Below are 26,046 nucleotides of genomic sequence, written 5' to 3'. Positions count from 1 at the left end.
TCCAGCTTCAATCGAATCACCTGACTTAGAATTTTGAGCAATTGTCTGTGTCGTAATGTCTTCGAGTTCCATTTTAGCGTCGTTCGATAAATTTTTAGGGCAATGATCTATCGAGTGACCTAATTTCTCGGACTTGAAACATATCATTTGTAGGCCTTCATATTGTATACAATAGACTTTAACATTTAGGCGAAATTTCGAAAGCAATGGTTTTGAAATATCAACTTCAACACTTAGTCTAGTGAATTGACCTCGTTCAGCCGTGCCGTATTTTTATCAATGCGGAAGACTTATCATATTTTCGAACCTATCTTTTTTAGAAACATCTCGTTGAAATATTCGACGGGTAGGTTTGGAATACGAACCCAGGCTGTCAAATACTTGATATTATCTTCGGATGGAACGACATTTGGAATCCATTTTCTATTCGTCAGATAATGATCGTCAATCATCCAAGGGCCTTGAGTTAGAACGAATTCATAATCCTGTTTAGAGGAAAATCTTGCAACATAATAATTTTCTATAAGATTTGTCAAGGTAAGCTTACCTTTGATTGACTACTTCGCTTGCAATGTCCTCATCAAAGCGATGTACCTAATTTTTTTTATCGAACATTTTGATGATAAGGGAATGGCGATATGGTTTTTGAATGAAAGCTTTTTCCTTCTTCGTGAGACAAATGTGTGGGCATAGCGCTTCGTCCTCTTCCTCCCCATCCTCGTCATCATCCTCTGAATCAACATCGATATCGTCCAAAGACATATCGTCAAATGAATTCTCACCGGAGACAAATCCCAGAACCATCGCTATATACGACACAGGGGCAGAATTTAGTTGTGTATGGTGAGTGCCAGTAGGAGTCCGAGTCAATGGTGGAACTTTCGATACATCGACACTCGATGAACTAGCGGGAAATTCATCGATATGCATCGTTTTCGTTTTTGCATTTTTTTTTATGATGGTGGAGGGGTGCATACGGGGCTGTCACTTATGTGGTCAGCGGTGGATAAGGCAGTGGTGGGCTGATTGTAGGGATGGCAATGGGTGGGATATGGATGGGGTGGAGCCATATCCATATCCATATCCATTTAATTTATGGTCATCCATATCCCACCCTCATCCATTTAATATTTTTTCATCCATCCATATCCATATCCACCGGGTGAAGCGGGTGGAGCGGGTACCCGTTGGATATTTTCACAGCATATAAAATTTAAAGATAATATATCGTAAAAAATTGTGGCGATAAAATTAAATGACATACATAATTCAAGTAACAATATGTGTTAGCAAATAGCAACCTAGTATATATCCAACAACAAAGTGTCTTTGCAAAGCAAGTGACCATACAAATACGCCACGCTAACTACAAAGAAACCACCAACGCATTATATTATTGATTAAACTAACAAAAGTAAGTTACTTTGATTAGTGAAAATAACAATATCCACATAAATACAAGTTTTACTTTTCCTAAATAACAATATGATATTAAAATTAAGTAAAATTTCTGATAAAAAAAATATACTTTTGAAGGGAAATCATTAATGACCTAAATAATTATTAACTTAATAAAAAATTAATTATAAATATAAATTTCGGATATCCACAGGGTGGTTAAGCGGGTGAGAGACGATAATCCATATCCCACCCTAAATTCACCCATATCCATATCCTACTCTAAATTCGAAAAAAATTCGTCATCCATATCCCACCCATTTAATTTCGGGTGGATGGATATCCACAGGGCAAGGGTGGGACTGCCATCCCTAGCTGATTGGCCTCCAGTGGGAGACTGATAATAGGCTCAAGCATTCAAAATTCGACAATTTTCTCTCTCTATAATATAATTTTCTCAGAGTAGGACATGAATGTCCAATAGAAGCCATAAAGTCGGCAACTTTGTTGGCTTCACGAAAATAATGTTTAATTATCAATTTATCAAAGAACTGAAGATCTAATTTTACATCCTTAATAATATATTAAAAATTTCCAAGGAATTTGCCAAGTAGTTAGGCAGGAAAAAAGAAGTTTTTGATGGTTGTATTATTATATTTTATATTTATTATAAATTCCTCCATTTTCATTTTGAACATATTTTTATGAATAACGCCATCTAAATTTGCTTAATAAAGCAAACTGCGAAAAATATATAAACCTAATCCAAACTCGTTAAATCCACATTGTTACTTAGAATATTATCTACAAAAAAAGCCTAGATTTGGCGCGTAATCTAAAGCCAACTCGACTTGACCAACCCAATCACTTGAGCAAAATTTTATAATTAAGCTCAGTCCAATACGGTCAGTCCATAACACCTTTATATTAGCAAAATACCCGAACCGATCCATTATCGTCGCAGTTCAACCCGTAAGTCCTCATCTATTGGACCCGTCTCTCTGGATCAAATAGATCCGGTTTATACCGATTCTCGTAGATTTCCAATTATACCCTCATCTCCTTTCTAAACCCTCAATTCCAGTACCCACATACATAAACCCTAATTATAATTACACCCAAAAATCCCCAAAATTCACGACTCTAATTACACCGTTCCTCTTTCACAAATCACTTCAACATTCAAAACCCAGATACCATATTCACAATTGTAATCAAGATTAGGGTTCTTCGGTACAACAATGGCGGCTCCTGGTAATGGTGACCAATCTCATAAAGCTCATAGGACTAGACAAGCTGGTCCAAAGAAAAGGGTTAAATCTAGTAAGAAAAAGGGTGTTGATGATTCTGAAGATGCAAAAAATCCACCTAAAAATCCCAAGGTTTGGTCAATTTTTAGTAATTGTAGTGTTGCATTTCATGATTTTAGTACAACTTTATGAATTGTTGATTGTATGATGGCTAATTGGCTATCCATTCATATTGTGGGTTTCCGAAACAACCTCTTTGTGTTGCTAACATAAGTGCAAGGCTGCCTAAACCCGACCCCCTTACCTCGCAATTTGCGTAGCTCTTGAGGCAGTGGGTTAATGTTGTACTGTGTTGTTGTTGTTTTATATTATGGGGTGGTATTATAGCAAGAATCCACCTGAAAAATCGTATTCAATTTGCGATTTGTTATCTTAGTTTTTGTTATTGTATAGTTGCATTTGTGATTGTAGTAACAAAGTTTTGAACTTTTGATGGTATGATTGTGGGTTGTCAATAATATGTGTTGGTGTAAGTATTTATGTGGTTGCATTTGATGCTGAAGCTGAGAAGTTTTTGATGAATGTATGACTTTCAGGCCTTTGGGTTCCGTTCAAATGTTAAAGCTAAGAAGTTGCAATCTCGTGCAATGGAGAAGGAACAGAGAAAATTACATGTTCCAAAGATTGACCGGAATATTGGCGATTTTCCTCCATTTGTTATCGTTGTCCACGGACCTCCTAAGGTGGGTTTCGGTTTCGGTTCCGTTGTGTGTGTGTTTGAAATATTTCCTCATGTTTTAAGTTAATGATGTAGATTCATTGTGTTAATTGGTGTAGGTGGGAAAGTCCTTGCTTATTAAATGTCTTGTTAAACATTATACCAAGCATAATTTACCAGATGTTCGCGGCCCAGTTACTATTGTTTCAGGTTTGTTCTAGACTTTGTCATCGTATTTTGTTATTTTATTATTGTCTACATTTATTTTGTACGGAGTAGTATAATAAACATATTGCTTAAATGCTTTAGCTTGCGAAGTGGGTTGGTCTTTCATTTAGAATTAGGTTAATGCATATCCAAGACCGTTCTCTTTATCGTAGCTGTGTCATTGGTGGATGAAAGAGGTCCTCCATGTAGTAATAATATTGATAATGAAAATAGTTGTAAGGGCGATAGTCATAGTATATTTTTATATTATGATTTCTTTGTTTCTTTTGTGCAATAAAAAGACTTCATCTTTTACTGTCCTTGATTGGGGGATGTATCTATTTGGTTGATTTATGCATATTGGTTGATGGGTCTCTAGTGTAGGAATCTTTGTAGGAAGGCTAAATGTCTAACTAGTAAATCTTTTGAAGTTTGTAAAACTGAATGCCGCTTCTTTCTATTGCAGGTAAATTAAGGCGTCTGCAGTTTGTGGAGTGTCCCAATGACATGAATGCCATGATTGATTGTGCAAAATTTGCTGATTTGGCTTTGCTACTAGTTGATGGGAGTTATGGCTTTGAAATGGTGGGTTGTGTATTTCTTTTTTTGTGTTTGTTATAGTTCGTTGGATTTTGTAATCTGAAGTTCTGAAGTGGTTATAGTATCTTGAAGTTTTGTTGAAACTGCATTACTTTAACTGGTAATATACTGCTTAATGGCACAATATGAAACTCAAAGTGAATATCGTTTCCCCTCTCTGTGGTTTATCACTAATTAGTGCTACCAGACTTTTAATATCTCATATACTGGTTTGTTTGTAGGAGACTTTTGAGTTTTTAAACATCATGCAAGTGCATGGATTTCCTAAGGTGATGGGAGTCCTTACGCACCTTGATCAGTTCAAGGATGTAAAGAAACTGAGGAAGACAAAACAGCGTCTCAAGCATCGTTTTTGGACTGAAATATATGATGGTGCCAAGTTGTTTTACTTGTCTGGTCTTCAACATGGGAAGTAAGTACTCTTCAGTTTGTTGTCATTTCTCACGCTGAAGTACAAAATGTGTGCTAGATAATCTAACTCACTTTCACTGCCTAAACAGGTACCTTAATCGAGAAATCCTTAATCTCTCGAGATTTATCTCTGTTATGAAGTTTCATCCACTGTCTTGGCGTACCACTCATCCTTATGTGCTTGCGGATCGTTTTGAAGATGTCACTCCACCAGACAGAGTTCAGACAGACAAAAAATGTGACAGGAATGTTACAGTATATGGGTATTTGAGAGGCTGTAATTTAAAAAGGGGACATAAGGTAGGTGACTAATTTCTCCGGAATTTTGTTCCTTTGGTGGCTCCTTTTAGTTGTTTGTATTCTTGTTCTCTTGGTCCTTGGTGTTCTTCACAATTCATATATTCACCTGCTTTTTTGACGGAATGAGGAATGGAAACTCTGTTGTGATGACATGTATTTTTGGCATGTGAAAAACACGTTTTTATTTTTATTGTTATTTTCCTTGTAGGTACATATTGCTGGTGTTGGTGATTTCGACCTTGCTGGCGTAACTAGTTTGGCTGATCCATGCCCTTTACCATCAGCCGCTAAAAAGAAAGGATTACGCGATAAAGAAAAATTATTTTATGCACCCATGTCTGGTGTTGGTGATCTCATATATGACAAAGATGCGGTCTACTTCAACATAAACGACCATTTGGTACAGTTTTCTGAAGGAGCAGAAAACGGAAAAGGTTTGTCTATAGTTTCTAGCTCTACTCCTCTACCTTGTTTTAACCGTTGATTCATTATCTTTACTTCAGGAGTGACTTTTGTTCATGTATTTCGTTTCTAACATGCTTTGAAATTCTCAAAACAATTGTCGTCATGGGGTCATTTAGAAATAGCCTGTTTGTGTTATCAACACGGAGTAAGGTTAGTCTATCCAACCCCCCGATCTCTAACATGATCTGAAATTCTTGAAACAATTTTCATCATGGGTTCATTTAGAAGTAGCCTTTTTGTGCTGTTAATATGGAGTAAGGTTGAATCTATCCAACATCTTTATTCTGCCATCTGCGGGAGCCTTTAAAACACTAGGTAATGCTGTTGAATTGTTGATGTATCTAATCTCTAACATGCTTTGACCATTGTTCTTGTTTAACCAGGAAAATTTGATATTGGTGTGGAGATGGTAAAATCACTTCAAAAGGTGAAAAATCCTATTGATGAGCAGCTACAAGAAGGCCACCTCAAACTTTTTAGTGGGAGTCGAGATAAACATGAAGCTTATGTGGCTTCTGCTGAAGACAAAGCGTCTGGTTCTGATAGAGAAAGTGACAGTAGTGGCTCTGATAAAAATGGTTTAGACTCGGATGATGAAAAAGATGGTGAAGAGAAGATAAGAAATGATGTCAAGGAACATGCTGAATTTACTGATGGTAGAATTAGAAGGAAAGCAGTGTTTGGAGATGATGGTGATGCTTCTAAGCAGGTACTTGCTACTTCGATACAAGCTCTTTATATCTGCTCAAAATAGATACTTCCATTAGGCTCCTTTTCATTTTCTATTTTGTCTCTCTTGGTGGAAAAGCAGTAAGAATATCGCTTTAGTGACGTAAAATAAAAAAAGTGAGCTCTATGTGTAGGAAGAGTTATTTTTCATCTGCTTGTTTGTATCTAGCATTCGATCGATTGTGTTGGCTGCCTTTTGGGACATGTTTTTCTTGGGAGGGTTTAACTTTTAACTGTATAATAAATAATCACGCATTATGGATGTAATAGATTAGCCATGTAACCTGAAAATTTTATGAAGTACATTAGAAAAAAGAAGTCTTAGGTACATTGTACCTTCTCTTGGTTAGTATGTAGACTATCACACTGACATGTTGTACTTTTTTTCTTTAATTAGTTAATTATTAGGGTACTGCATGTGCAAGGGAAAAAAATTCAGTGTGAATGACTGCTCTTTATCTGGTGTCACAGTTTGTACTGTTGAGTTATTTTTAACTTGATGCACAGAGGGACATTTTAATTCTGATTTTTTAAGATCATAGTAAAAGTTAAATGTATAGCTGTGTTGCTTGGTAATCATTTCTACGTTTTTTTAATTGTTGATTGCAGCTCTCTGATGGAGATGATGATGATGATGATGATGATGAGAAAGATGACAGCGATGGGGAAGATGATGAGGCAGATGACAGTGATGGGGAAGATGATGAGGCAGATGACAGTGATGGGGTTGATGACGGTCAACTAGCTGAAATATCTGGTTCAGATGATTCTGAGGACAATGAGGATGATGAAGCCCATGAAGGTATGACAAGTTTCTTAGTATACATAACTAATCCTTCACTGCTTCATAATTATATTCATATTATCCTTTGTCAGAACATGATTCTGCCAGTGTATATCGATCAGGGAGTGTTCTAGTATTAAATGAGGGGTTTTGATATTATGAAAAGGCTAGAAACCATACTTACTGCTATATGAGACTGATTTCTATGTTCTTTTTTTTTTAATGGAAGTTCCCATACATGATTTTCAAAAAGTCTTGAGAGTAGTTTATAATTCTGATTTAGGAGCGATTGTAACTCAAGTGAGAGCCTTGAAGAGTAATAGGAGACGGCTTGTTTGTGTGCCCCTATAGTCCTACATCAGACAGAGTTCTGGACTACTAAATGAAGGAATTAAATGAGCCAAGCTCCCTGCTTTGATAGATAAACTAGGGTGATCATAGCTACCTCATTAATTCATAGCTTGATATTTTTGAATTCGTGCCTTTCATGATAATTTTTAAGGGTCATGATCTTTTGTTTGTCTGTTTTGGCTGCATATCTGTTGGCTTTGTGTCTTCCTCTATTAACATTTGTTCATTCTCATAGAAGAAGATGCTGGAAACGCTTCTAGATGGAGAGATTCCTTGTTGGAACGAACAATCTCCAGACAGAATAATAATCTCATGCAGATTGTGTATGGGAAATCCACATCAAATTCGACTCCTGATATAACTGAAACCCAAGCCAGCAGTGACGATGAAGGAGGCGATGATTTTTTCAGACCGAAAGGGGAAAGAACAAAGGTTTGTTTATGAATGCCACATATGTGTTTTTGATCAGATTTTTAACTGGCTTTTTCCTTGGGCGAAGCATGTTCAAATATTTGACGAGCTTTTCCTTTTTATATTTTGAACAGAAACTGGCAGATGATATTGGTGCTGTAAGTTTTGATAATGATGATTGCTCAAAATTTGCCACTGCTTTGAGTTTTAAGAACTGGCAAGAAGATGACAAGCTTGTGGAAAGCATTCGAGATCGATTTGTCACTGGAGATTGGTCTAAAGCTGGTCAAAGAGCTCATGAATCTGAGGCTAACAGTGATGATGATGAGGATGGCGATTTTGAAGATGTAGAAATGGGTGAACTTGATGCTATCAACTTGACTGGGGACAGTGGCGCAAAACAGAATGAAGATAAAGCAGCAATTGAATTACGGAAGCTAAAAAAGCTTGCTCTTCGTGCAAAGTTTGATGCACAATATCCTTTTTCAGTTTTTATTCTAAATTGCTCAAACTTTCCTGCTTTCTTCTATTATTCGCTTAAAATTTCTCTCTTTATGCATGGGCACCTCTCCCAGTTCCACCATTATTTTTATATTTTCTCCTGCTTGCACTTAACTTTCCAGTATATATAATCTTTAGATGGAGATGAACCAAATGTTCTCCGCCCATACCCTTAAGAATACCCCCATTGTTACAGGATAAACTCAAAATAATATTATCCCCTCAAACTTTATTCCTTTGTATTTGGTTGTATTTGTTGGAGTGGGTTCTGGATGTCACTTTTCTTTAGTCAAGGATGTCTGGACCTCGGTATTAAAAAATTGGGGTCATTCAAGTTCTGTTTTAATTTATTGTGGTGAACTAATATAATGGATTTGTTATTGTTTACCTTAATTTGAAATTACATACAACGAAGATGAAGATGTAGAGAAAGAAACTGCACCAAAGTCTGATCATAAGAATACTGGTGAAGGTGATCATTATGATAAGGTGAATTTGATGGCATTCTCTCACAAACTAATCTTAAATTTGGAGTTTTAAAGTTATTAACGGTAACATGACACTAACATCTGCCTCTGCATTTGTAGCTTAAAGAGGAAGTTGAGCTTCGACAGCAAATGAATTTAATTGAGCTGAATGATCTAGATGAAGACATGAGGATAGAAATAGAGGGCTTTAAGACAGGGACATATGTCAGATTGGAAATTCACGGCGTTCCTTATGAGATGGTGGAATATTTTGATCCCCACTATCCTATCCTAGTGGGAGGAATAAGTCTCGCTGAGGAGAATGTTGGATACATGCAGGTCTGTAAAGACATGTTTACCCTCTTTTGGTCATGCTCATTACATTACATATTCAATTTGTTGCATTCAAGATACATAGCGCCTTTTTTCAGTCATACTCTGTATTTTGTTCATGAATCTTGGTTGTGTACATCCAAATATGGCATAAGAAAGTTTAAACGTTTAAACATACGTGACTGAGCATACGTTTAAACATTCATGTTGTTCTCAACCGTCTCTTACAGGCCAGGATAAAGCGTCATAGATGGCATAAGAAAGTTCTGAAGACAAGGGATCCAATTATTGTCTCTATGGGATGGAGACGCTACCAGACTCTACCTGTCTATGCAATTGAGGATTCCAACTCACGGCTTCGTATGCTGAAGTACACCCCTGAACATATGCACTGTCTTGCAATGTTTTATGGCCCTCTTGCTCCTCCAAATACTGGAGTTGTTGCTATACAGAATCTATCAAACAACCAGGTTAGATTTCTTTTTTGCCCTTTAAGATATTTTCCCTTGGGGCAGGTGTCTGGGATTTCAACTCACTTCATGACTCATGAGTACTCACTTGGAATACAAGCCACACGAGCTATTTGCCTTAGCTCTTCAGTGTATTCACACAGATTCTGTTTGTTTTGTCATTTACATTCCACTACAGCCCTTTGCTATACTCTGTCTCTTGATGAGTGGTGGTTACTTTCGGTTTGTACCTTTCATCATTTTTAAAGAATGATGATCAGGAGAGGGAAGGGAGAGGGAATAGAAGGAAGTAACGAACAGTAGGAAACAATTCTTTGAAGATTGTTTGATTGGTAGTTTGCTACTCAATTCTTTGTGAAATGTTCAACTATTTACCAGTGTTTCTTATGCCTGATTCTGCGTTGATTTTTTTTTTTCCCTCTTTATCTTTTGTCATGGAATTGCTCAGGCTTCATTTAGAATTACAGCAACTGCTGTGGTACTGGAGTTCAATCACGCCGCTCAGATAAAGAAGAAAATCAAGCTCACAGGTTATCCTCAAAAAATATTCAAAAAGACGGCTTTCATTAAGGATATGTTTACTTCAGATCTTGAAGTAGCCAGATATGAAGGTGCAACAATTCGAACTGCTAGTGGAATTCGTGGAAGAGTAAAGAAGGTAGGGTTTACACAGATATAGTCCCTCTAAAATACTGGATGTTCTAAGACACTAGCACACTATCTTTAGGAAATAGTCTGTTGATTTCTCGGAAAGCCATCTACCTTATATCTTACTTTTTTCCCTTCTTCAAACTACCTTATATTTATTTCTCGCATCTTATATCATTCGTAAGTAAATTAGTCAAATTTGCCCTCAAGTCTCAACTTCTCTGTTGCACTACGTGCAGTTCTTCACTTAGATTTTTAATGTTCATACTCTTAAAGATGACAGATGTCTACCAGTATTAAACCTTTCGGAAGTATAAAAAGCAGCAAAAGTGTGTTTAGGAAATGGTCTGTTGATTGTCATTTGCGTTGGCCGTAACATGATGGTGGTTCCCCCTTTGAAAAACCTCCAGTTGGTTTACGCTTTTTCTAGAATTTTTCTAGAATTATCTGGTCTTTGGGATAAAGATGTTACTCCCAAGACCCGGTAAAGGCAAACTTAGCATGTTCTTTAAGCCGACTTATATGAATGGAGGCTGTATTTATCGATATACTGTATAATTTGAATTGGGCTTTCGGTTGATGCCATAGGTTTTGTGGTTTTGTAGGCTGCAAATGAACTTATTGGACAAAAAGGAAAGGACGGGGGAATCGCAAGGTGTACCTTTGAGGATAAGATCCTCATGAGTGACATTGTTTACTTGAAAGGGTGGGTTTCAGTGGACATCCCCAAGTTCTTCAATCCATTGACAACTGCTTTGCAACCTCGTGATCAAATTTGGCAAGGAATGAAAACTGTTGGACAGTTAAGAAGCGAGCAGAATCTTTCAGTACCAGTCAACAAAGATTCTGTGTACAAGGTAGAAAAACATGGGATATTCTATCATGTTTCCCGTCCCATTTCCTTTTCATCTTTTCTTTTATCTCATTGCATCTCGGGATGTGCCAGTATTCAAGGATGATTCATGTCGGCCAACCTCAAACCATTTTGGGATCAAGGCTTTGATCTTGTTGTAACTGAATCTTTTATACTGTTTCCGGTTGTGATGGATTGCAGAAAATTGAGAGAAAGAAGAAGGTATTTAATAAATTCTCCATCCCCAAGGCATTAGAGCGAGACCTTCCGTTTTCATCAAAGCCGAAAGATATCCCGAAGAAACGAAGACGGGGTGAAAATAGAATTGCTGTTGTTCCAGAACCGAATGAACGAAGAATCAGCAAGCTGCTTCAACAAATCCAGCTTATGCGTCATGAAAAGGTATGACTTCTTAAATGCAACTGTCGAAAACTGTTGGCGAGTCAATAGGACAATGGGTGATGTCTTGCTTTATGCTAGAGGTGAGTAGGTGACCATGGGCCGACCTGTTTTGGAACGATCCATGGCAATTTAAATTTTGTTTGGGCCATTTGCAAACTAACTTTGTGCGTTCTCAACACAAACCTAAGAATGTCGACGGTCGACCCTTTTGGCCACAAAATTCTTTTTTCCTCAATCTACCCATTTACTTTTTGGAGGTCAAACCTTAAAAACTTTGACCGTAAATATAGTAAAAACTATGGAACTTTGAAAGATGAAACTAGCATATTTTACATTTTTTATGAAGTCATTCATAAAATTATATTTTTGTAAAATAAGGTCATGTGTAAATGAAGAAATTTATTGTCAGTGTTTCTTCGAAAACCACACAAAGTAAATGTGATTGGATTTGGTTTGGAGGCAACGAATCGGCTCTCTGGATCTTTCTAGCCCTTGGGAAACTTAAGTTACTGCTATTTAAACAATGTTTATACTTCTATCCCAAATTCTTATTTCAGACGAGCTGTTTTCCCGTCTGAAATAAGACGGATAAAATGTTGTACTTCTATCAACTTGCTCGAACTTCCCAACCTTTTTTTACATCATCTGGAAAACATGTTCAATACTTCCAATTCATGCATAATTTTTGCAAAATATGTACAATCCTGGTTTTTGGAATATTGAAAATATGACGTATACGTGGACCATACACACGTATCGTCAGTGTGTCTTTGTTTTTTCTTATAAGTACATTATGCTTTCAGCTTAAGCCTAACAGAAATGACATCTTACAGAGTATCAAGTAAATATTCATTTAATGTTTGGTAATATATTTGGTAAGTTGAGTTTTAACTCATTAAACGGTATTCAACCGTGGGTATTGTACAGGAAAAGAAGCGGAAACAAAAGGAGGCAGAAAAGAGAGAAGAGTATCAAGCACGGAAGGCCAAAGAAGCAGAGATTCGTGAAAGGCTACAAAAGAAGGAGCGGAAAGAAAGATACCGTGAAGAGGGCAGGGCTCAAAAGAGAAGGCGTATATCCGAAGACTAGTATGGGTTATTTTGATTGGGTCATTTTCCTGGATCCAGGTCAAGTTTTGGGTCAGAACGGGTTAGAAGCTGCGGTCTCGGGTTGTCCACTGGGCCAGGTCAATTGTTGACAGATCTACTGATATAGGAGTACCCGATAAATATCAAGTAATCTACAGTTTTGAATCTTCCTTTAGTGTCGGCTTAAAAATCTGGGATTTTAGTTCTAAGTTATTTTCGGCGTTGACGACAAATGTAATATATAATGATTTTTGAAGAAACTGCGGAAATATAAAGGAATACGGTTGCATTCACCAGTGGTCTTTGAAGAGTTTCTCACATTCTAAATTGTTTGAAGTATATTCGCCCTCCTAACATCAAATTCAGAACCAGTCGCTGGCAAGTGGCATTAGCCTGAAGCTAAGCAAGGGGGTTGTAACTTGTATGTGCATCTTTTTATTCGTGTTTAATTAGACCTGGCAAAACCAACCCGATCCGAAAAGGCTTACCAGAGACCTGAAATTGACTAGAATTACATCACCCGAATGTAATCTGAAATCCGAATTGACCCGAACATGACCTGAGCTTTCTTGACCCGTAACTAACCTACCCCGAAAATGACCTGATCCGAAATCATCCAACCCGTAAATGACCTGACAAAACATAACTCCAATTGTACCGAAAAGACTTAAAGTGACTTTTTCACTCTTATTTATTGACCCGAAAATGACTCGTTCAGAAATAGCCCGACCCGGTTGACTCGAAACAAACCCAAACAACAAACCCGCAACAGACCTGAAACCCGAAATAACCCGAGCTCAATGAAAGACCCGAACTGACCGACTCGATTAACCCGTTTGCCAGGTCTAGTTTTATTCACTTGTATCCCAGAGTCGAAGAATAGGCCTGCTTACAGGCCGACTCGGAGATCCGAAATTACTCGAAATGCCGCACCCGAATGACACCCGAAACTCGAATTGACCCTACCCGGCCCAAAAATGACCAGAGCTTTCATGGACCGTAGCAAACCTGACTCCAAACGACTCGATCCGAAACCACCCAACCCGAAAATGATCCGACAAAACAAAACTTTAATTAACCCCAAAAGATTTGAAATGCCTTTTTATCTCTTAATCTTGACCAGAAAGTGACCCGACTCACTTGAGCCGAAACAAACCCATAACCCGAAATGACCCGAAGCGATCAGAACTAATCCGAAATGACCCGATCCAAACCCGACCCGATTGACCCGATTTCCAGATCTAAGTAATCAATATTATATATTAATTCCAGAAACCAAGGGACTTCAATGTAATTAAAGAAAGTTATACAAATTAGTTATACTATATAGTTTTAAATCACTATCACCGTGTGATGAACCCGATTAAGGGATCTCAATGCAAATATTATATAGTTTGGGTTAAAACTAAATTATATAGAAGCTTGGTAATTTTCCTAAACATTTGTAAGAGACTAAATCATGGTCATATTCCTTAAAATAAAATAATTAATTAAGATGGTCAATTTCAAGGAAAGAAAAAAGATTTTTGGTAACTTTCCTAAATATTTATAAAAAACTAGAAGATGGTCAATTTCCTTAAAATAAAATAATTAATTAGTATAAGCATGTACACTTATGGTATTAATTATTATCATCATAAAATTATATATTAAATTTAAAATTTATGCAATTTTATTAAATTTTATAGTTTATTATATGTATAGAAATGTTAATTATTTAACATACAAAAAATATCTTATTGCATAATTCTTTCGATTTGATTGAATGCATATATGTAATATATTTATATATATATATATATATATATATATATATATATATATATAGAATTAGGTTCAAGTGAGTCCTCTACTCTTAGATGAGTCCCTAAGTCCTATTTTTAACCCTTAGATCAAAAAAATTGGATGGTTAAGATTAAAACAAAAAAAGAAGGGAGATATAAAAGCAAGCAAACCCTAATACATCCTCACTCACTCATTCATTCTCTCTGCCTCCTCCTCTCTCTAACTCCCTCCTCTCTCCTCTTCTCCCTCCTCTCTCTAACTCCCTCCTCTCTAACTACCGCGGCCACCACACGGCCACCACACGCCCATCGTCACCACCATCGCATCCCTCTGCCTCCCTCTCTCCCTCGGCCACACCCCGCGTCTCCTCGCCTAACCTGCTGCCGCCGCCTTTCTTCTTCTTTTTTTTTTCTTTTTTTTTGTGTTGTCGTGTTGGTTGTTGCGTAGGGTGGTTGTTGGCAGGTCAGGCCTCCACCAGAGGCCGCCTCTGTCCCTTTTTTTTTTTCTTTTTTTTTTTAGATCTGAAATCGTTTGTTGTTGTTGTTTGTGGTTGTAGACATAAGCATTTCGCCTGCTTATCGAGTACCTGACATAGTATAGAAACGAAAGTTCTTAACCACAAACACTAATCCGCGGAGTTCAGTGCTTAAATCCCTTGCAAGCTTTGCATTTTTCAATGGCAATATTGCTAATCTGAACAGTAGAGTTGTAGACAGCTCCAGGCTTCCATTTCGCAGGAAGAATTTGTTCATTAGTATAGAAGTATTCTGCATCAAACCCTGATGCAATTATAAATCTGAACTGCAATAATCCTGTAGGTGTGTCGGTGCTCCTCCTTTATTTTTTTTCAAATCTGGTGGGGTTGGGTTGTGGTGGGTGTTGTTGGTGGTCGGTGAAAGTAGTGGCGGTTGGATTGATTAAAGTTGCACACTTTACTGTTAATATTTCATAAATTTTATATATGTGTGGTGAAATGACTCAATACATTAAAGTTTCACTCAAAATATATTAAAGTTCCACATGCACTACATTAAAGTTACAGTTGTAAATTAGAGATATTTCATAAATAGAAATTTATATTAAAAAGGACTAAAAATACTAAAGTTTCAGTTATTATCATTAAAATTTCAGTCATTTAACATTAAAGTTTCAATTTTAAATCAATGAAATTAAAATAATCACAATTAAAATTTTACTCGTCAAATGGCCTAAAAAAATTAAAGTTTCATTCGTCACCATTAAAGTTCCACTCGTTTAACATTAAAGTTTCATTCATAAATCAATGAAATTAAATAAATTTTAGTCACAATTACATCATTACATATATTCAATTTTTTTTATTAAAATAGCCTAAAAAAATTAAAGTTTCACTTTTAAGCATTAAAGTTGAACTCGTATAATATTAAAGTTACATTCAAAAATCAGTTAAATTACATTAACATTAATCACAATCACATCATTTCATAAATTCAAATTTTTATATTAAAAATGGCCTAAAAAAATTAAAGTTTCACTTTTAAGTATTAAAGTTTCACTCGTAAAACATTAAAGTTATATTTAAAAATACATAAATTTAATTTTTTATTTACAAAATGACTTTAAAAAACTAAAGTTTCAATCGTAAAGAATTAAATTTGCTCTCACAGATTAAAGTTTCACTTTTAAAACATTAAAGTTTCATTTCAAAAATTGATTAGAAGTCTCAAATCTCAACCATCAATCTTAGAAGATCTAATGGCTTAGATTAGGACTTATGGACTCAAATATATAGGTGGACTCATTTGAACTTGTCTCTCTATATATATATATATATATATAATTCTCTTAAAATTGCATGCTTAAGTAGTAAAAGTAATTTCGTCAGTAAAGAAAAAAATTGTAGTAACATTGGACATAATTATATGATAGTAATCATTCATTTGAATGGTAAAATTAACAATTTTATCAGCGAGATTAGTGAAAGTGGTAGAAACAAAACGGAAATTGTGAAATAATCAATATTAATGCGGCAATAGTGAAAGTCGGGTGTAGTGAAATTATCAATATTAATGCGGCAGTAGTGACAGTAACAATAATTACGGCGGGAGTAGTGAAAGTAACAATGATTACAGGCAAGTAGTGAAATGTTATTACTATTGTTCCATTAATAATAGTAAAATATTAATAGCGAGAGTAGTGAATTTGTCTCAAAATTTATTTAATCGTAATTTTAAGATATGTCATACAAAAATATATTAATGATAAATTTATGGGTTATGCAACTTTAAGTAATTTTATTTAATGAAAAGAAAATTTAATGGTAAGTAGAGGTAGCCCGGGCGAAGCCGGGCACCAATACTAGTACTACTTATTTTGGGATTTTTATACACGGTTTGTGGAATTTCAGGGTCCCGGAACAAAATTCTATAGAAATCGTACAGAAGGTTCCTCTGGTCAGCTAAAGCGGCAACGCAAAATTTGAGGAACAAAAGAGGATATTTGGGGGTGCCGGTATGCGATAAACTAGCATTCATTGAACATCGGATAATCGTGAAAAATGGATTAATACTCATTATTTAAGGCTAAAATCGAATAGGTTAATTAACTCCTGAAATGACCTCGGACATGTGGTAAAAATCCGGGAAAAAATAAATGTGGTCAGGTACGACCTCCCGAACGGATCAATTTGAACTCTATAATACACGTTTTTCGGGATTCCAGGATCTCGGAACGAAATTCTCCGTGCAAAGAAGGTTCTTGGGATAAGTTAAATCGGCCAGACAAAATTTGTGAAGCAACGAAGGACATTTGGGGGTGCCAATATGCGATAAACCAGCATTCGTCGAACCACCGATAATCGTGTAAAATAGATCAATACCTGTTATTTGTGGCTGAAATCGAATAGATTAACTTCTGAAATGAGCTCGGACACGTGGTAGAAAACCGAGAAAAAAAGAAATGTGGTCCGGTACGACCTCCCAAACGGATCAAATTGAAGTGTAATACACGGTTTTCGGATTTTCAGGGTCCCAAAACAAAATTCCCCGGAAATAAACCCAGTAGGTTTCTGGGTTCAGTTAAATCGGCCAGAAAAAATTTGACGAGCAACGAAGGACATTTGGGGGTGCCAGTATGCAATAAACCAGCATTCGTCGAACCACCGTTAATCGTGTAAAATGGATCAATACTCGTTATTTGGGGTTGAAATCGAATAAGTTAACTCCTGGAATGACCTCGGACACGTGGTAGAAAAACCGGGATAAAAAGAAACGTGTTCCGGTCGACCTCTCGAACGGATCAAATTGAAGTCATCATGACAGAGGCTCATTGCACTCCTTATTTCGTCCACGCAGGAGGTGACAACCTTTATAAAGACCTCAAGAAGACTTTTTGGTGGCCTAATATGAAGAGAGATTTGGCTGAGTTCGTGGCTAGATGTTTGACCTGCCAGAGGGTCAAGGGTGAGCAGCGGAGACCACAGGGTAAAATCCAATCTCTTGAGGTACCTGAGTGGAAGTGGGAGTCGATCTCTATGGACTTCATCGTTGGGTTACCAAGGACACAACAAGGTAACAATATGATTTGGGTGATAGTCGATCGGTTAACAAAGTCAGCTCACTTCGTTCCTATGAAGGATACCTGGACTAAGATACAGTTAGCCTTGAGTTACAGGAAACATGTGGTCCGGTTACATGGTATACCTAAGGATATAGTGTCAGATCGAGATGCAAGTTTTATATCGAAGTTTTGGCAAGAATTGCAGGAATTGATGGGTACGACCTTAAAGATGAGTACAGCTTTTCATCCTGCAACAGATGGTCAGACCGAGAGGACTATCAAGACCTTAGAGAACATGTTGAGAGCTTGTGCCATGGAGTTCGGAGGAAGTTGGGAGGACATACTGGATTTGATCGAGTTCTCGTATAACAACAGCTACCATACTAGCATCGGGATGGCACCTTTCGAGGCTTTATATGGCAGGAAGTGCCGAAGTTCAGTTTGTTGGGATGACAGTTTAGAGGAAGTGGTTTTAGGGCCACAGATGGTGCAAGATATGGTTGAACAGGTTCGGCTAATTCGTCAAAAGATGAAAGCACCTCAGGATCGCCAGAAAAGTTATGCCGATCTACACCGCAGAGACATTGAGTTTTCAGTGGGTGACAAGGTCCTTTTGAAGGTGTCACCAATGCGAGGAGTGATGAGGTTTGGGAAAAAGGGTAAGCTAAGCCAGAAGTTTATCGGTCCATATGAGATTTTGGATCGTGTAGGTGAGGTGGCCTACCGGTTAGATTTACCACCAGCTTTGGATCGAGTCCACAACGTCTTTCATGTTTCACAGCTCCGGAAGTATGTGAGTGAGCCGTCACATGTGCTTGAGGTTGAGAACATCGAACTTAATGAGTCCTTATCTTATGTTGTGGTTCCTAAAGAGATATTAGACCGCAAGGTACGTAAGACAAGGAATGGTGAGACCGTTTTACTCAAGGTGCTTTTGTCTAATCATAATGTGGAAGAGGCCACATGGGAACCCAAGGAGGCTATGCGAGAACGTTTTCCTAACCTTTTTGATCAGGTATGTTTGGTTACGGGGACGTAGCCGTTGTCTTTTAGGGGGGTATGAGATGGTCGCATGTTTGTTTTTGAGTTAGTTTAAGTCGGGTTGGTGGTGGTTTGTGTTAGTCTAGCTAGTTTTGGGTGTCTTGTTGGGTGTTTTGTTTCATATGGTGGGAGTTTCGTGGGTTGTGTCGGTCTGGTTTTATGTGTATAGTGTGAACTTCATGGACGGAGTTCTTTTTAAGGAGGGAAGACTGTAATACTACGGATTTCCTAATCCCGTACTCGGCCGAATATGTCCTACTCGACCGAGTAAGGGACGTTGTGTATTCTGGGTGGCTCACTACCCAGGAATACTCGGCCGAGTATGTGGAATACTCGACCGATTAGAGCATACTCGGTCGAGTATACTCAGTACTCGACCGAGTATCCGGTCTGATGGGTGTTTTTCTGCGGCTTGATTTGGAGATGATTAGAATTATATAAAACGCGTTAATCAGTTTCTAATTACACTCTTACGAAACCTAAACATTCAACGACGCTCTAATCCTCTCCAAATCTCTCCCTAGTGCGTGTCATCGTCAGCAAGGTCTTTCAACTTTTGTTCTATCGTCGGTAAGTCCTTGTTTTCCCCTAATTCTTTGATTAATCTTTTAGGGTTTGATTGAATTGCGAATTGGCAAAATGGGGGTTTTGCATATGGTGATTGTTGTTTATGTGATTGTGTTAGGTGGAGACTTCGTAGAGGAGCCGTTATAGATTGCCTTACTTGTATCTCTTGCAGTTGTGCTAAGGTAGGGTTTCCCTACTCGATTCCTGTTTAATTGATTTGAGATTGTATTGTATTGTGTACGATTGATTGTCTGCTGATCCTTGTTGGAGTGTTGGTGGTGTTGGTGTTGTGATGATTGTGGGGGAGTCACTTGCAGGAGTGGCTTCACACCCTAGTTACCCCTCCGTGCAACCCGCCACGGGAGGGGATGTGCACATTAAGGGACAGGGATTTCGCTCGTTGATGAGCGGGGCTTAGGTGGGGATTGGCTGCGGTCCCCCACTGGCGGCGAGGATTACCTGTTGCGATGGGTAATCTGGCAGGGCTACACACTTCGCTGTGTAGTCGGTTACTGTGTGAGTTCGGGAGACCGGAGGGGGGTGATGATCACTTGGTTACCTTTTGTACTTGTCTTGCTTTGATTATTCAGTAATTGACCCCATTGTTGTTTTATAAATCTGTAGTGATCCATTCGGGGATGGTGAGCAGATTGTGACAGGTGATGCAGTTCTTTAGCTATGGGACAGTTATGGGGAGTCATCACTCTAGTCTAGCTTCCGCCGCCAAGAGATTTAGTTTGCATTCTTTGTAGTTATTAGACATTTCACAGTTGCACTTTGGTTTTGTTTTTGGTTTTGGAGAACATGTAAACTTTAATCTTTTATACTTTAATAAATGTGTTTTGGATTGTTAACTTTGGTATACTAACCTCGGGCAACCGAGATGGTAACAGCCTTTCATGTTGGGGTAGTCCTTGATAAGGTACCTTGGTATGAGGGGGTGTTACAATTTTGATATGAAACAAAAAAAAATTAAATGGAAAACTGATAAAAAAAATTATTTAAGTTGTGAATTTTTTTAGTGAATGTTTTTTTGTCAGGAAGCTAATAGTAAGCATGTGTCAAGTTATTCTCTACAGTAATAATTATTACATTACTGAAAAATTTAGCAACTTTTACTTTATAATTTATATTTATTTTATTTTATTTTAATGAAAAAATCATAATTATGAATTTATTTAAAAAATTAGAGTTTATTTATAAGAATATATTCATTGAAAAGATAATAATGTAATGAAAGAAAATTTTATTTATTACCTTATTTAGCTAGATGCTTTTTGGAGGGAAACTAAGAGAATTTTTATTCTCTTAGCAGTAGGGGAAGTAGTAGGGGGGATTTGGACAAGTTATATTTTGTATTAATTAGATTTAGTTTTATTAAGATGGTTTTCTCAAAGAAACTTTTATTGTATTGCATAATACTAAAAAAAATTATACTTTAGAAATGAAAAAAAATGTTTTTCATTAAATCAAAGCCCTTAATATAAGAAATATAATTGAACGAAATTTCTTCTTTATTTGAGAAATCTTGTAGTATAAGAAGGAAGAAAAATCGTTTTTCCTTTACCCTAAATGGCTAAGAGCATGTTTGGCCTAGTTTGCTTAAAATGAGTTTCTATTTTTTAAGCTTAATTTTTCAAAAGTAGTTTTTAAAAAACAGAAACATCAAATTGATGCTTCTATTTTTATGGACAAAAACATGGTTTTTGAGCTTTTGAGAATCTACTATCAGCTTTTAAATTTATTATATGTTTGGCCAAAAAGTGTTTTTAAGTCCAAAAACACTTTAAAAAGCAAGGCCAAACACACACTATATCCCACCACTTTCATTTTACTAACCAAACAAGTGATTAATATCAGTTTCTCGTATTAGTGCATGATCGTGGGTGTCTATTAGTGTTTTTTATTGGGGAAATATAACAAATCACCCCCATAAGTTTGATACTATGTGCAATTAAACCCTTTAACTTATAAATGTAGCAAATAGGCCTCATAAGTTTCTCTTAATGTGCAATTCACCACATATCTTATTTTTAATAATGAAATTTACTAAATTTAATATATTTACTATTATTAAAAGTCAAAATTACTGATCAAATATTAATCCTAAAATTCCTAATTATTAGAAAACATGTTCAAATTTTTTTTTTTTGTATTTTGGTGAAAAAATATTCATAATATGAGAATTTTTATTTTTTTGTCAGGTTACAATTAAAAGTTACATGCCTTAATTTTTTTTTTATCTTAGATTTGGTTCACATTTTTTGTTGACTATGAAAATATTGTATTTAATTTTTAGTAGATATATATAAAATAATTTTTATAATAGAAAATAATGGGTTTTAGTTAAAAAAAAATGATAGAAAAATTGATTTGGGCTTAATTGCACATTTTTTAAAACTTATGGAGGTAATTTGCTACAAATGAAATTTAGGGAGTTGAATTGCACATAGTACATAAGTTATGGGGGTAATTTACTACATTCCCGTGTTTTATTGTTATCAAGTTTAAAATGGGTGTCTATTAGTATTTTTTGTTTTCTTAAAAAACAAAAAGAAAAATTTATTAGTAGTAGATTGTACGGTTTTAAAAGTAGTTGAGCTGGAATAATTTTGACTATAAGCCGTTTTGATTTACTCCCTTCATACCACACCAATGGTAATATTGACTTTTTCACACTTGTCGAGACACGCAACATGAATATCTTTAGTTACACATTATTAAAAATTATAAAAATTTGATATTCTTATAGCATTCATGACGATAAATAAAAAAAGATTCACATGACTATATTTTGTCTTAAAAATTAACAATAATATCGAAGATTCCCTACGATCATGAATAGTGCCAAAATTCTCAATGTTACCATTGGTGTGGTATGGAGGGAGTACCTTTTTCCGATTTTACTAATAATACATGTGCATCTTACCACAATATCACACATCAATACTATATATTAAATCCAGAAACCAATGGACTTCAATGTAATTAAAGAAAGTTATACAAATTAATTATACTATATAGTTTTAAATCACTAGCACCGTGTGATGGACCCGATTAAGGGATCTTAATGCAAATATTATATAGTTTGGGTTAAAATTAAATTATATAGAAGCTTGGTAATTTTCCTAAACATGGTCAATTTCCTTAAAATAAAATAATGAATTAAGATGGTCAATTTCCTTAAAATAAAATAATTAATTAAGATGGTCAATTTCAAGAAGACTAAAAGAAAGAAGATGCTTGGTAATTTTCCTAAATATTTATAGAAGACTAAAATAAAGATGGTCAATTTCCTTAAAATAAAATAATTAGTTAGTATAAACATGCACACTTATGGTATTAATTATTATCATCATAAAATTATATATTAAATTTAAAATCTATGCAATTTTATTAAACTTTATAATTTATTAGATGTATAGAGAAGTTAATTATTAAACATACAAAAATATAATATAAGTAGGTTATAAATAATTCAAGTTAGATTCCATAATATATAATATTGCATAATTCTTTCGATTTGATTTAATGCATATATGTAATATATTTATATAAATATATAATCCTCTTAAAATTGCATGCCTAAGTAGTAAACATAATTTCGTCAGTAAAGAAAAGAATTGTAGTAACATTGGATATAGTTATATAATAGTAATCACTCATTTGAATAGTAAAAGTAACAATATATCAGTGAGATTAGTGAAAGTGGTAGAAACAACGGGAGTAGTGAAATAATCAATATTAATGCGGCAATAGTGAAAATAACAATAATTACGGCGGGAGTAGGGAAATTATCAATATTAATGCGGCAGTAGTGACAGTAGCAATAATTACGGCGGGAGTAGTAAAAGTAACAATGATTACGGGCAAGTAGTGAAATGTTATTACTATTGTTTGAGGTATTTATAGTTGTAGGGAATTACGGTTTAGGAATGTTCTGGAATGTATAAAACCCTAAACGACTTGATGAACAAGTAAGAGGCAAGGGTAGGAGGAATTCGGCCTCCTAGGGTTTCGGCCACTAGGGTTCGGCCGGCCCATTCGGTCCAATCGGCCTCTATAGTCCACAACAAATCGAGATCGAATTTAGTTGAAACCCTAGGTTGCATGACGACATAAATATCGTGTTACAAACCAATAGTTTATTCAACTTAAATTCTTATTAATTAATTCCAACTAAAATAAATACTCTCTTATTTTTATAAAACATTAAAAATATATTTTCCAAAAATTAACGCATCATTTTTGTCTAGCAATGAAGTTATGGCTATGAGGTCATAACTTCACTAACCTTTAAATCAAACAAAGTAAAACCATTACCGGATGACGACCTATACTATCTAATCTTCAGTAGATCTTTAGTAAACGAATCGTCTCTTCACAAGTCTCTCATCTTGAGTCTCATGGTTGATTTCTGATCTTGATCTTGCTTGAATACAACGATCAAGTGTCTTTGAAGTTGTACTCCTTGGTCCAATACTTCAAGCTTGCGTCATTGTAATTGTTCCTTTCTAAATTAAGACTTAAGCACACAATTACACGCATATGCTTATAATATTAAGTCCACATACAAATCATTACTGTCATTATCAAAACAACTAATTAGGACTAAAGGTCCAACATAAATTAGACTATATTGCATAAGTCTTTCGATTTGATTTAATACATATATGTAATATATTTATATAAATATATAATCCTCTTAAAATTGAATGCCTAAGTAGTAAAAGTAATTTCGTAAGTAAAGAAAAGAATTGTAGTAACATTGGATATAATTATATGATAATAATCACTCATTTGAATAGTAAAAGTAACAATATTATCAGCGGGATTAGTGAAAGTGGTCGAAACAACAACGGGAGTAGTGAAATAATCAATATTAATGCGACAATAGTGAAAGTAACAATAATTACGGCGGGAGTAGTGAAATTATCAATATTAATGCGGCAGTAGTGACAGTAACAATAATTACGGCGGGAGTAGGGAAAGTAACAATGATTACAGGCAAGTAGTGAAATGTTATTACTATTGTTTCATTAATAAGAGTAAAATATTAGTAGCGGGAGTAGTGAATTTGTCTCAAAATTTATTTAATCGTAATTTTAGGATATGTCATAAAAAAAAAAAATGATAAATTTATGGGTTATGTAACTTTAAAAAAATTATTTAATGAAAAAAAAAATAATGGTAAGTAGAGGTAGCCCGGGCGAAGCCGGACACCAATACTAGTAAGATTAAAAGTTGAAACCCATAAATCTCGTTTCCCTTTCCAAATAATAAATACGCCCACAAATAATTTTACACTAAAACTTGGTAATTTTATGCCTAAATATTTTTATATGTCCTCGACGTTTGCCCTTTCCGAAATAATTCTAAATGAATACTAATATAATAACAACATTACAAAATAAATATTTGACATAAACGAAAAATGATGGCTAGAAAAGACCCGTGATTTTCACGGATTACAACAGTAGGTCTCATGAGAGACCGTCTCTCACTAATTTAGTGGGAGACATAAGAGGGAAAAAAAAATTTGATGGGTCCCTCACCCTTCATGTGAGAGGTCTCTCAATAACGCTATTGTGAGACCATCTCTCTGAAGTTTTTGTGAATTACTTACTTTTTTGTACTGGATTTGATTAATGGTTAAGCTCTACTATTTATCCCTTTTGCAAGTTTTACGAGGATGAGGGAAATTTGGTGATAAATTGATATTACAAAAGGTTTTGCTTGTGACGGTCACATATTTGTGACTTCTTATAAGCCTTCCTCCACTTGTTCTCTCACTTATATTTTGGTAGAAGTTACAAGCTTGTGACGAAAAGTGTCCGTCATAAATGAGAATTTGTGTTGAAATTATGACTTCTAGAATTTCTGGTATGTAGGTAAGTTTTGCGGCCTTGAAATATTTTGTCGGCGTCCAAAATAATTAACAGTGTTAAATGAGAAAGTCCTTAACTAAAACACAAAATCTCATTGAAGACGGGCACTATCCGTCACAAATCAAGACGGACGGATAGTCTTCTCTCACAAGATCACAGTGGCAATATGCATGGGTGCTCCATTTCCCCTCCCACTTGCCAACCCACTTATGATTTATCATGAGAGTTTTTCACCATGACGGATATTGTCACACAAAATAAGACGCTTTGTAACTAAAAACTTAAAATATACAAGTCCTCAACTGTATATTAAAAATAAAAAAAGTACAAGATACTTAACTCTAGAAAGGGAATCAATCCCACATCGTACAAACTAGAAGGATGCGTGTCCCACGAGTTCCACGCACAAGGGAATCAATCCCACATCGTACAAACTAGAAGGATGCGTGTCCCACGAGTTCCACGCACAAGAAGCTAGATATGTGAGTGAGTGAGTGAGTGAGTGGGTGTCTGATATACGCTTGAATGCTTTATCCATAGTTTTTACCATCACAAATTCTCATTTGTAACGGCCTATATTCGTCATTACAAATTCTCATTTGTGATGGTCGATATATGTCACAAACTTGTGATGGGTTAAGTAAAATCCACGTGGATAAATAAGACATCATTTATAATTTCCTATGCACTTTAATTTTTGTCTTATTTAACCTTGTGGGTGATATTTAAGCTGTCACAAGGGAGACTCATTGATCCGTCAAAATCCACATGGGAGGATAAAGACAAGTCATTTGTGATCCCGTATGCATTTTACTTTTTGTCTTATCTACCCATGTGGTTGA

The 26,046-nt window shown here is 35.7% G+C and overlaps 1 protein-coding gene across 1 annotated transcript; it reads left to right on the top strand.

Moving 5' to 3' along the window:
• The first annotated feature begins 2,435 nt into the window (after window positions 1–2,435).
• On the top strand, window positions 2,436–12,679 carry LOC141652621 (uncharacterized). The gene is made up of 18 exons (XM_074460166.1): window positions 2,436–2,780; window positions 3,245–3,391; window positions 3,486–3,576; window positions 4,040–4,158; window positions 4,395–4,585; window positions 4,674–4,884; window positions 5,093–5,318; window positions 5,733–6,058; window positions 6,688–6,880; window positions 7,449–7,645; window positions 7,759–8,099; window positions 8,530–8,614; window positions 8,713–8,931; window positions 9,156–9,395; window positions 9,844–10,053; window positions 10,649–10,900; window positions 11,098–11,298; window positions 12,226–12,679. The coding sequence occupies exons 1-18, from the start codon at window positions 2,640–2,642 to the stop codon at window positions 12,385–12,387; spliced, it is 3,552 nt and encodes a 1,183-aa protein (XP_074316267.1). The 5' UTR covers window positions 2,436–2,639; the 3' UTR covers window positions 12,388–12,679.
• Window positions 12,680–26,046: the final 13,367 nt, after the last annotated feature.

The sequence above is a fragment of the Silene latifolia genome, chromosome 4 (genome assembly GCF_048544455.1).
Source record: "Silene latifolia isolate original U9 population chromosome 4, ASM4854445v1, whole genome shotgun sequence".
NCBI lineage: Eukaryota > Viridiplantae > Streptophyta > Magnoliopsida > Caryophyllales > Caryophyllaceae > Silene > Silene latifolia.
The sequence above is the reverse complement of the archived record's forward strand: the minus strand, read 5'-3'. Positions and strand labels throughout refer to the sequence as shown.

Coding starts and splice junctions, on each gene's coding strand:
- LOC141652621 (XM_074460166.1), top strand. CDS start 2,640: ATGGCGGCTCCTGGTAATGGTGACCAATCTCATAAAGCTCATAGGACT. Junction 8,100..8,529: donor CGTGCAAAGTTTGATGCACA/ATATCCTTTTTC, acceptor ATTTGAAATTAC/ATACAACGAAGATGAAGATG. Junction 10,054..10,648: donor TTCGTGGAAGAGTAAAGAAG/GTAGGGTTTACA, acceptor GTGGTTTTGTAG/GCTGCAAATGAACTTATTGG.